Genomic DNA, 13,022 nt, shown 5'->3' with positions numbered 1-13,022 from the left:
GTAGGAGATAAAAAGCTGATTTATAAAATGTAGACTTGAAGTCTCTTTGAGGTAAAACATCAATGCTTGTCTGCAGTCTAATTTATGGAGGCATTGTTCTGTTAAGGAATGTGGAGGAGTATTCTCAGTATAGTTTGGAATTCCTATGTTTTCAGGCGGATTTCTTGGGTCACCAAGCCGCACAGTGGTATAAATTGTTATATGGATTTTTGAATAAAAAACACAAAACTAGTCTTAGGGATATTTGGAGCATTGAGATTGGGCACCAAATTTCTGCTTCTCAATGGCCACAATTTTGGTCTTGGAGAATAAGAACTACAAGGTCAGCATCTAAGAGGCAGACTTGGTTCTTTTTGTTACATAGAGCTTTTTGGACCCTAGTTCGTTTACCAGAAGTTGGATAGCTCTAGGTCTAATAGATGCTGGCATTGTAGTTTAGAAGCTGGGACTTTAGATCATTTAATTTTTTTCTGTCCCTATATAAATGCCTTTTGGAAATTAATTTGGTCCCAAATTAATTCATTGTTGGAAAATCATGTTGCCCTTTCCTATGATACTATTTTATTTGATACATCTATGAGATTTAAGAGTCCAATTTCAGCAAATAATAATAAGCTTTTACTAATACTGACAGGGATTGCCATTCAACATATTACTGGAAATTGGAAGGATTATACTAAACTTAATTATACCTTTTGGTGGAATTCAGTTTGTCATATTTATAAAATGGAGAGAGTGCTTGATATACAGTAAGGAACGTATCACAATTTTAAAAAAGATTTGGGGGCCATTGATTACATATTCTAATGATCAGACACCTTAAACACCATTTTATTATATAAGATATAGGTAGGGTGGGATTGGGATATATGATGTTTGTTAATTGGTTTATTATTAATGGATGGGGGGGTGGGGAGGGATTCTTTTATACTTTAATGATTATAAGTAAGAATGTCAAGTGATTTGTAAAAGGGTTTTTTTTTTTGATTGAATATTATACACTTCTTGTAAGATGTGAAAATGAATAAAGATTTTTTTTTTTTTTAAAAGGAATGTGGAAGAGGGAAGAAAGATGGCAAAATTATGTTCTGGTTGATGTGAAAATCCATAATTAACTTAGGAAGGAACTTCAGGTGGATACATAACCAAACCTGGTTAGAGAAGAATTGAGTTTAGGGAGAATAAGTAACCAATGCCTGAAACTCACTAACTCTTCTCACTGATGTGAGCACTAGGAACAGCAATGTGGTGGTTCCCAGTGGTTCAAAAGGGGCTTCCATGAGTTGGTCTAAGACAACATTAAGATTCCATGTCAGAGGGGGGTCTCACAAAGGTGGTCGAAGGTTGGTGAGACCTCTTAAGAAGCAGATTACCAGTCTGTTGTGAAATTGATTTCCCATCTACTGGGTTATGATATGCAGAAATTGCTGACAAATGGAGTCGTACTGAGTTTGTTTTGAGGCCATAATCTGACAAATGAAGGAGATAAGTGAGAATGTAAGATATTGGACAGTTAGAGGGTTCTGTTTTTGTGCAGTTGCCCATAGGGAGAATCGTATCCACTTAGGCTGATAAGATTTTCTGGTGGAAGGATGTCTGGTGGCAAGGAGAACTGATTTTACTGAATGAAAGACTGGGATTCCAGCACGGATGGTCCTTTTCAATTTCCACGCAATCAAGCTGAGACTGAGTAGATTGGGGTGAAGAAGCTGACCATTCTATTGTGTGAGGAAGGAAGAATGGGTTCCCAGAAGAATTGGTGGAGCATCTAGTAGGTCCAATAGAAGTGGATATCAGATCTGCCTTGGCCAGCAAGGCACAATTAGGATGGGATGTGCATTGCCCCTGCTGGCTTTTTGAAGAACCTTGGAGATAAGTGGAAAAGCATATAGAAGATGTTCCCCCCCCCCCTACGGAATGGAGAAAGCATCTCGAGCCATAGCTTGTAGAGCTGGTTAGAGGGAACAGAACATCATGCACTGTGCATTATTTTGTGAAGAGGTCTATGAGAGAGGTTCCTCATAGCTGGAAAATTTGCTGTAGCACTGTGGGGCCAGAGTCCACTTGTGGGGATCAAGTGGAGTTTGCGGCTGAGGGTGTCTGCGATCATGTTTGATTTTCCTGGAATATATATTGCTTGCAGGCCTAATTGAAGAGACAGAGCAACGCGTCAAAGGCAACAGGCCTCTCTGCAGAGAAGTAGGGATTCGGACCCTCTCTGCTTGTTTACGCAGAACATTGCCACTTGGTTGTCTGTCTGTATAAGGAGTCATTTATTGCAAAACCATGGTTGGAAGGCTTGCAGGGCATATCAGACTGCATGAAGTTCCAACTTATTTATGTGGAGGCCTAGTTTCTTTGACGCCTATTGGCCTTGGGTTTTCAGGTGTTCTAGATGTGATCCCCATGCTGTGTTTGAAGCATCTCTTGTAATGGTAAGAGGTGGCAGAGGTTGGAACAAACAACCCTCTTGAAGCGAAGGAGAATGAATCCATCACAAAAGAGAAGTAATGACAGTATCTGGAATTGGAATCAGGTGTGAGAGTGGTTGAGTCTTCTGATTCCAGCTTAATTTGAACTGCCATTGTTAGGGCTGCTTGTGGAATCTTGCATGTTGTACAAGCAATAGGGACACTGCCATGTGACCCAGTAGGCGCAAAATGTGACATGCTGGAAGGTGGAAGGATTCTCTCAGTTGGGTAGCGAGGCTCACAATGGCCTGTTGTCACTCTTTGGGAAGATAGGCACATGCTGTGATGGTGCTGAGAAGTGCTCTGATGAATGTGAGTGAGCGAACCAGAGTTTGATGTGACTTGTCAAAGTTGATAATGAAGCCCAGGGACTCTAAGGTATCTACTGTAACCTGGATAGTGAGCAGAAGTCATTTCACTGAATTGTCCACTAGTAGCCAGTCGTTGAGGTAAGGGAAAACGAAGTGATGTTGCTTGCTTAGATATGCAGACACTACTGCTAGGCACTTTGTGAAGACTTGTTGTGGGGAAGAGAGGCCAAATGGTAAAACTTTGTACTGGTAGTGGCTGTTAAGGAACTTGACCTGGAGGAATTGCCAGTGGGAAGGATGAATAGGAATATGAGTGTAGGCATCTTTGAGGTCTAGTGGCCAGTAAGTCATTTGTTTTCAACAGAGGAAGAATGGTAGGACGTAAAACCATTCTGAACTTTTCTTTTTTTGAGGTAGGCATTGAGCAGACAGAGGTCACGAATAAGGTATAGGCCTTGAGTTTTCTTGGGGATAAGGAAGAATCTTAAGTAGAAACCCAGGTTTGAGCACTTCTATTGCATTATTCTACAGCAGTGGTTCTCAACCCTATCCTGGAGGACCACTAGCCAGTCGGATTTTCGGGATAGCCCTAATGAATATGCATGGGGCAGAGCTGCATTCCTATCATCTTCATTACATGCAAATCTCTTTCATGCATATTCATTAGGGTTATTCTGAAAACCTAACTAGCTGGTGGTCCTCCAGGACAGGTTGGGAAACACAGTTCTGAAGTACAAGTGATACTTCTGCTGCTACCGTATTTCCCCGCATATAGGCTGCATCCATGTATAGGCCGCAGAAGAGGGCAGCCTATGATTAAAAAACGGAAGATAAACCGCCCCATGGCATTAGCCGCGGCTTATCTTCCGGTACATCCTCTGCCTTTTAAAATCTTCCCCCGCTGGTCCCTTTTTTGGAGCCCCCTGGATGGCGAATCTCCAGCGGTGCAGAGCAGCCGGGATCTCTTCGGCATCCAGCCTGCCCCTGCACCGCCTGCTGAATGGCCAACAACAGCTCTCGCAGGACACTCGAGAACTGATGTCAGTCACTCAGCAAGCGGTGCGGGGGCAGGCCGGATGCCGAACAAATCGCGGCTGCCCTGCACCTCTGGAGATTCGCCATCTGCCATCCAGGGGGCTCCGAAAAAGGTACTGGTGTGAGGGGGATGATTACAATTTTTTATATAGGTCATTCTATATAACTAGGCTGCACCCCATACACGGGTTTGTAAAACCCAAGTAAAGGCCACGGCCTATATATGGGGAAATATGGTAGTTATGGTATGTGTTGATGAGGTATGTGCGATGGTTAAGGTTAACCCCCATAGCGTGCCTTGATAAAAGGAGCCCTAAGTGTTGGATCTATTGTAGGGAACAAATCATCGCCTAGGATAGTACTATTGGAAAAACTGCTGATGGTAGGCTTTGCGATAAGATGTGGAGAGTGAAGGTCAGTGATATTGTTGAGATTGATAAGAAGGGTGTACTGGGAGCTCACAGATAGCCGTGAAATCTTCCTTGAACTGAGAGACTATTTTTGACCTTTTTGCTGAAAAGGCTATCCCCCAGGCAGGAAGCATCCACTAGCCATTCGTGGAGGTCTTCTCTAAGATCAGAAGCTTTAAGCTACACTGTTCAACTGGTTGCAATTGCCACCACTGCTGTTCTAGATATCATAAGCGTCATAGCTAGTTTTGATTAGGTAAGAAGTCGCTTCTTGAAGTGCAATGTGTAGGTTTGCCAAAGATACTTAAGAGGCATTTCCAGCTGTTGTAGAATAGAATGTTGGAAATACAGTATTTAGAGCTGATGGGCTATGATTCCAGATGAAATCATAGATCCCTGGTAAATCTTCCACTCTATAGAATCAAGGAGATGATAGTTCTTTTCCAGTGGTACATTGAATTGAGTTTTGGTCATTTCAGCTTTTTTGATGGCTGATTCGGATACCACTGAATGGTGTGGTAATTGCTGAGAATCATGGCCAGGAGCTTTTTGCACTCTGTACGGTATTTCAGGTCTAAGCATTTAGAAGCAATGGATACTGAGGTTTTTGCCAATTGGCAAGCTGAAGATCCTGAAGTATTTGATGTACCGGCAGTGCAATAATTTCTTTAGAAGGAGTCTGGCAGGATTGAAGGATGGCTTCAAAGTCTTTTCTGTCTGCAGGTGCAGCAGCTTGGTTGAGGCAGAGAAGGGTTGATACTGAGTATTCCCTGTGTGCTTTGGTCGGAAAGGTGGCTGAACAGAAGATGGATCAAGGTATATGGTAAAAGCCTTACCAGGGTCAGACCATGCCCCTGAAGAGGCTGCGGTATGAGGTGGAGGAACAGACAGAGGAGCATGGATTCCAATCCAGCTCCCGCAGAGGCTTTGAAGGTATAAACACCATAGTACCCGAAGTGGAAAGGTGGCATGGGTGGTTCATTCACAGAAGACACTACTGTTCTGAAATAGGGGGTGGGGTGTGTAGGAGCCCCCTGCAGCAGAACAGCACTGTTCTGCATAAAGCATTGCAGAATTAGGAAAAAAGCTGAAGCAGACTGGCTTGATTAGTCTGCAGAGGAGAAGTCTTTTGTGTGAGGTGAAGCATAGTAAGCTGTTTTGGAGGTACATGATTCTGAGTTAGAGGGTCCTGAGAAACATGACATTTTGTTTTTCCTTGGTTCTTAGAAGGAGCTGAAGGAAGGGCAAGAAGGTCTGATTGAATTAATTTAGAAGTTTTACCTGCTGTTGAAGAATGCTTCTGCACTGGAGAGGACCACGAGACCGAAACTGGGTCCACAGGAGCCTTCCCAGCTGCTTCCTTAAGCTTAAGAGAAGGAGCCAATCCTTTCTCTGAGCGCTGCAACACAGCTGTTGTGACCAGAGAACAGGGGGTAGCATATCTATCAGCTACTGGTTGCTTCCTGTTGTGGCCTGCTGACTCCGCTGTTCTGCCATTCTTTGCCGATGTTGGCGAATGTCTGCTTCCCTCCCCCAGTGGTGCCAAAACAGGGCTCTGGGGGAAGGTAGCGAGTGGTGCTGTCTGAGGCCTTGGTGAAGTCATTCTGCTGCTGGCAGGAAAAACCAACGACAGAGTCGCTGTTTGTGGCAGGTTTTGGGAGGAGTACCAAAAGGAGCCCCTGCTGTCCTAAAGCCTACCGTGTTTGCCGCTGAAGTAAAGATGCCGGCTGGTTTTTTTCTCTCTCTCTCTTTCTTTCTTTCTTTCTTTTTTAAGTCTGCTGAATGTTGTATTAAATTGCTGGTATATATAGATGTGTATTTTTTTTTTTAGTAAGAGCAAGGAGAGCTGCGACCTTACAGAAGCAGTAGAAAAAACTGACATGGCGAGGGGAGGAGCCACTGAAAGCAGGGTTCCCAGCACATGCCTAGTAAGCCCAAAAGCTTACTATAGCTAGGGAAGAGCACCAACACACGCTCGGTCATCTCCCCTGTTTGTCTCTGGAGAAAGTAATAATAATAATAATAATAACTTTATTCTTCTATACCGCCAACAATCAAATGACTTCTAGGCGGTTTACACAGAAGAGAAACTGGTCATAAAGACTAAACTTATTTAAAAGGTTTTTTTTTTTTAAATTATATTAAAACAACTGTCCTTCTTCCTCACCCCCCTCAAAGTAGCACACCCAGCTGCTTTGTTTCATCTAGGTATTTATGGGTAGTGTTAATTTAACACAATTAGCTATACAAACTACTCATTCTAATGGCCATGTTTAGAATGGTTGCATTTAGAATAGGATATTGTAGTAAAGTCCCTGGCCAATCCCTAAGGAAAAAGGAGGAATTGGGGCTTCCTTACTGGAAAAAGTTCCCATGACAATCCTGCCCAACAGTAATAAATGCCCCTGTCTCTAATAAATGACTCAAAAACAGACCTTCTTCAGACACAGTATTGCCTCCTTCCTGGACTTTATTATGGTTAAGGTGAGAATCCCAACAACACTTCATCTCCCCTTTAGATGCCAACCACTGATGCTTGGAGGCTTAGCTTCACATGGGCTGCTGCTTGTACTTCTCACACAAAGAGAACAGAATTAACAGCAAATCTTATCATATCCTTAGCATATGCAAATTATTTTGATGTCTTCTCTCACAGGGTTTCACTATTACAGTTCTAACAAGACAAGGGGGTGATTTTTTTTTTATCAGCCTCCACTCCCTGGATGGCACCATCACTCCTTTAACTTGCTTGGCCACCACCACTCCACACCCAGCTGAACTCAAAAGAACATACCAACCAAAACTAAACTAAACTAAACTAAACTAAACTAAACCTTAGGTTTGTATACCGCACCATCTCCGCGTGCGCAGAGCTCGGCACGGTTTACAGAGTTTGAAAGGAAAGGAACTACAAAGAAAGGATATAGGAGAGGGACTGAGGAGATAGAGGGGGACAGGATACTAGAGCACGGGAGGTGATTAGATTTTTGAAAAGAGCCAAGTTTTCAAGTGTTTGCGGAAGGATTGGAAGGAGCTAGAATTTCTGAGCGGGGATGAAAGAGCTGATCTCTTTTTCGGCATTTACCTTGGTTCTTCATGCTTTAGCAGTACTTTGCTTAACCACAAATCATTAAACTGAGCTTCTCCCTCCTAATTCCACTTAGGTCTGAAAACACATGAACATAAGAATTGCCGCTGCTGGGTTAGACCAGTGGTCCATCGTGCCAAAAAATACTAATTCCTTTGCAAGGCGCTAATCCAGATGTTCTCTGCAAAATATCATTCCATGCTTTACTTTTGGGTCATTTAAGCTTCCCAGGGAATCACAGCCCATGTAACACCTTATTTTGGGGTCCTATCTACCATCAAACTTGCAACCTGCAAGTGTGTGTTCCTCCTTCCTTTAGTTTCAGGCAGCCACCTTCAGCCCTCCTGTCTCCTGCCTCCTGTGAAGGAGCACTTTTATGAGGATAGATCCTAAATACTCTCTCCTACTTCAAACCTAACCACCAATAGGAGAGGATCTTCCTCCCACTCTTTCAGGAGCTTTCCTTCGACTCCCTTCAAGTGAGGGCCAGAACCTTCTTCAGCTGGGCTCCTCTCTCAAAAAAGTAAGGTTCTCTTCTCCAAGCCGAATCAAGCCCTTTAGCTGTCAGCCCTTAAAAGGGCTGAACCTCTAGGCTCAAGAACAATGCAAACTCAGGAGACTAGAAGTCCCTCTAGGGGTCTTCTACACAGGATTATCTGCCAAATCATTTTCCTTCTACCCATAGGACCCTAAAGCTCTGCCCTAAAGCAATTCTAGGAAATGGAATCCCCTTTCAAACTAGAACTCGATCTGTCTTACTACTTAGAAAGACATGGCACCCTTGCATTCCCTTATATCTGAATCAAAGGTCCCAAAGCTACCTCTGATGGCACCCCTTCCCAATCTGACAGGGCCTCACCCTACTGCTGAGCTCCCAGAACCTAATGCCACTACCTGCTGCATTTCACAAATCTCTTCAATGAGTCTATTACTTGTTTTCAAGTTTATTAATTATTTATATACTGCCTATCAATGAAGGTTGTCTAAGAGGTTATTACATTTAGGTACTCAAGCATTTTTTCCTACCTGTACCGACAGGCTCACAATCTATCTAACGTATCTCTCTGCATTAATAATTAAGTATTTGTAGGTCCCTTAAATAAAGTTGACCCGTTTATATAGAAACATAGACAATGAAGGCAAATAAAGACAATATGGCCTACCCAGTCTATCTATCTACTATCCCTGCTCATTGTTACCAGATGCTAGGGTCCATCTTGGGGGTGAGTGCCCAAGAAAAAGATCTTGGTGTCACTGTAGACAATACGATGAAACCTTCTGCTCAATGTGCGGCAGCAAAAAAAGCAAACAAGATGCTAGCAATTGTTTAAAAAAGGTACGTTAAACAAGACTTAAGAATGCTATATTGCCTCTGTTTTGCTCCATGATGAGACCTCAAACTATAACAGAACTAGAAAATGTTCAAAGAAGAGCGACCAAGATGATAAAGAGGATGGAACTCCTCTCGTATGAGGAAAGACTAAAAAGGTTAGGGCTCTTCAGCTTGGAAAAGAGACGGCTGAGGGGTGATAAGATTGAAGTTCACAAAATCCCGAGTGGTGTAGAATGGGTATAAGTGGATCAATGTTTTACTCCGTCAAAAATTACAAAGACTAGAGGACTCTTGAAGTTATAGAGAAATACTTTTAAAACTAATAGGAGGAAATTTTTTTCCACTGATAAAACAGTTAAGCTCTGGAACACGTTGCCAGAGGTTGTGGTAAGAGCAGTTAACATAGCTGGTTTTAAAAAAAGGTTTGGAAAATTTCCTGGAGGAAAAATCCATAGTCTGTAATTGAGACAGACATGGGAGAAGCCACTGCTAGCCCTGGATTGGTAGCAAGGAATGTTGCTACCATTTGGGTTTTTGCTAAGTACTAGTGACTTGGATTGACCACCTTGAAGCAGGCTACTGGGCTAGATGGACCACTGGTCTGACCCAATAAGGTTATTCTTATATTCTTATGATGAACTCCTGCTGAATATCAGCCTCTATATTTCTATGTACAAATTTACTATGTGCTATGGTTCTACTGAAAGTGTTTATTTATTCATTTTACTGTAGCAATAATCTGCACTACACTTCAAACCACATTTTAACTGATATACAATTGGGGGGAAAGTCTACAAACAGCGCCAGAAATTTAGGCCTGGAAAACCCTGACCTACATTTCCAGAGCCTATCTTTCCCAGAGGTGCGATTCTGTATATGGCGTCGTTGTATGATCGACATGCTTTTTAGGCATATTGGTGCCATATAGAGAGAGTCTAGGCCTTAACGAATACTAATTCTTCAAACCCTGTATCTGTGCTGACATTTTAGGACATTTACAGATTTTGTTTCCCTACAGCATTGTGCCTTCAGACCTACTCAGGAGTGCCACTGGAAAGTCACCATTGCTAATGCTCATGTCCAGCCTAGTACCTGAGCTCTGCTCTTAGGAACCTTGCAACATCAAGCGACACCAGTAGTGGCTCTTAAACATGCAGCATCTCCTTTCTGTTCGAGCACATCACACATCTCTCATCTTCCTAGGTACAGGATGAGCCTCTGAACATGGGATGTAAAAGGCATGGAGAGCATTGCCTTGCTTTGTGCAGAACACATTTATTTTATTTTTTTATTTATTCAATTTTCTATACTGTTCTCCCAGGAGAGCTCAGAATGGTTTACATGAGTTTATTCAGGTACTCAACCATTTTTCCCTGTCTGTCCCAGCATGTATTCAGCATCTCCTCCTTTATCCCCCTCATGAATCTCTTCAAGTCCTTCAAGCATTTGGCACAACACATAGTACTTCCCCTTTTCTTCTGGCCATATGAGCCCTCTCCCATTTCTACACTGGCTGGTCTCTGGAGGTTAGCATGCTGCACATTTCTGAAACAACAGGTGTACCATGGCCTTGAAAAGATTGGGAAACATTGCCTTAGTGGCCTGCCAAAAATTGGTCCTTAAGCTCAATAGAATATAAAACACAATAAAATGATTTTTTTATGGAACACAGAGAAAGTAATTTTCTACAGGTTTCATGCAGGTAAAACATATTTATGCCATGCGACAATGTGCATACCATTATCTGCAGGAAGAAGTGTATGTGTACATCTAGACCAGGGGTGGGCAACTTCGGTCCTCATGGGCCAGAATCCAGTTGGGTTTTCAGGATTTCCCCAATGAATATGCATTGAAACAATGCATACAAATAGATCTCATGCAAATTTATTGGGGAAATCCTGAAAACCCAACTGGAATCCGGCCCTCGAGGACCAGAGTTGTCCACACCTGATCTAGACCCTTGAGAAAAGTACATGCGATCTTAACAGCAAGCTGTACTTTCAACAACTAAGGAAAGAGGCCTTCCCAAATGAAGAGAGCAAATGTACGCATGTCTTTTGTAACAAGCTACTGTATTATACCTTTATAGAAAAATAAAATTCCACACTTCAAAGAAAAGACAACCACCTCTATATGCCAACTAAGCTTGAGAAATGCTTTTCTGCCAGTTGCATACACCTTATACCCTCCGCCCCTCCACCCATTTCTTGAGCGGTTAACTGCTAAGGCATTACCTTCCAGGCAGTAGTTTGGCAATCTCAGCCCATCTGTTCCCCAGTCGCTTATGAGCTTGGTAAATAATCCTATCTTCCTCTTCTGTCCATGAGGTTTTCTTTACTTCTGGGTTCAAGTGATTGTGCCACCTCTCCCGGCACTGTTTGCCAATCCTGCCCTTCAAATGCTTAGCGATCACAGACCAGCGTTTGGGGCCATATTTCTGCACGAGCTCAATCACCTTTAAACAAAAAAATGCAACAGATATGTCAGCAGCTCTCCATGTCACCTAACAAACCAGTACCACTGCTCTATCTGTATACAATACTTCAAGTGCTACACACTAAAACTCCTAGAACTTACAAGTTGTTGCCAAAAAGAGAAGATAGTATTTTTCATACAGATACGAAGGATCTCAAGCGTCTGCGGTCATTATCATTAGAACTAATCTTAGTAAATAACCTACATGCAGACTATCATCGGTCCTATTGTCTCAATTTAATGTGGTGATTATATCAAAAGTTTTTATTTTTTATCATTCTTATAAACTAGTTTTTTTATTTTTATAAATAAAGTATATCCAGCCAGCAGCTCAACCTGTAGTAGAACATACCAGGGTGCTAGAAATTCTTCCCAAGCCTAGTGGTTATTTGGCCACCTGTCTACTGTGGAAAAGTAATGCCTGCATCAGTTTCCTTGGGTGTCACTAGATTTCAGCCATACACAAGTCAAGTATGGTAGCAAGACTACATTTGTCTTTATCCCATAAGAGCTAAGGCGAAAAGCCTGATGCACAGGGGACAGTGTTGCCTTTTAGTTATATAACAAATTCTGGAAATAAGCTCTTACTCGCTGGTCTTCTTCTTTGGTCCAGGGGCCCTTAATAAGCTCAGGATTCAGCACCTTCTGCCACCGATGCTGGCACTGCACATCAGTCCGATTCTGGCCAAGAAAAAATTTTGAAAAGAACCTGATCATTTTTTTTTTTTAAATTAAGAAGTGGGGGGGGGGGGGGGCTTTGTGCCTCTGTAAGAAACAGAGCCCAACCTGGGTAAAGTAAATCTGAACAGCAATATATACTGTATATTCAAATAAACAGTACTGCTATACTCTTTTACACACAGGTTAATATCTTATTTTGACACTAAGTCACAGAGATTTACTACTTAGTCTCTCACACAGTGCCTATTTAAAAGTAGCTGCTGATGTAATCCTTTTTAAAAAAATACATACATAGTTCACAACAATGGATCAAACTACACATATAACAGCTTTCACTGACAAAAATCTTTATTTCCCAAAGTAGGGGATTCCTAGTTTACTACAGTGTGGGTGTGATTGGGTAGAGCCACTATCACCCCAGAAAGAGGCCAGCAGAGAAGCCATATGCTAAGACCTGCTGGGTATAAGCTCTTCCCATCAGGACAAGCAAAGCAACCTCATTTGCATTTTGGAGTCAAGCTGAAAAAGATCTCACCCTCAGAGAAATAGGAATCAGTAGACAAGACTCTGAGCATAACAGAGACTCCTCACAACAACTCTCGGGGGGGATGTATACCTCCTGGCACCTGTCTAACCTCCAGTAACCTCAAACAGATACAGTCATCGCAGGACCTTGCCACAACTCCCTGCGTCTGCCGGGTCCACCCCCTCCGACGTAACTTACTTCTTCCGTAGCAAAGCCTGCAGACGAGTCATCAGGGGACCTTTCTGTACCTCAGCGCAGCTGCCGACTCTGCTCCAGAGCAAGTATGTCAGGGGATCCACCGGCAACCGCGCTGAGGTGCAGGTCCTGTTGCACAGTAGGGCAGGACGACCCGGATCTGGACGGCTGTGCACCCACCCTAAGGCGTGCACCCGGGGCGAACCGTCCCCCCCCCATCCTTGGTACGCCACTGACCCAGGATTATTTCCCTCCCTAATTCCAGTCCAAGTTTTTTTCTTTAGCTTTCATACCTCCTTGTGTGACTTGAGTAGTGTGACACAGGTCAGGAGGGGCATGGGAGGTGTAACATTGGCATTTTTCTAATTTGTGTTAAAAGCCTGCAGACGAGTCATCACTGGACCTTCCAGCACGCGGCTATCGACTCTGCTCCAGAGCAAGTACATCGGAGTGAGGTGGACCGGCAGCCAGCAACTACAGTCATCGAGGGAAAGGAG

At 43.0% G+C, this 13,022-nt stretch overlaps 1 protein-coding gene across 7 annotated transcripts in view; it reads right to left on the bottom strand.

The window, feature by feature from the left end:
* MYB (MYB proto-oncogene, transcription factor) overlaps positions 1-13,022 on the bottom strand; it is a 99,803-nt gene that overhangs the window by 68,562 nt on the left and 18,219 nt on the right. For all 7 annotated transcript variants that reach the window (XM_033939668.1, XM_033939667.1, XM_033939669.1 and 4 more), the window contains 2 exons: positions 11,712-11,804; positions 10,883-11,103 (listed from right to left, as the gene is read on the bottom strand). In XM_033939668.1, the coding sequence (XP_033795559.1) occupies positions 10,883-11,103; positions 11,712-11,804 (314 nt within the window). The remainder of the gene's footprint in view (positions 1-10,882; positions 11,104-11,711; positions 11,805-13,022) is intronic.

The sequence above is a fragment of the Geotrypetes seraphini genome, chromosome 3, assembly GCF_902459505.1.
Source record: "Geotrypetes seraphini chromosome 3, aGeoSer1.1, whole genome shotgun sequence".
NCBI lineage: Eukaryota > Metazoa > Chordata > Amphibia > Gymnophiona > Dermophiidae > Geotrypetes > Geotrypetes seraphini.
Note: the sequence above shows the minus strand (reverse complement) of the source record. Positions and strands in the feature narration are given on the sequence as shown.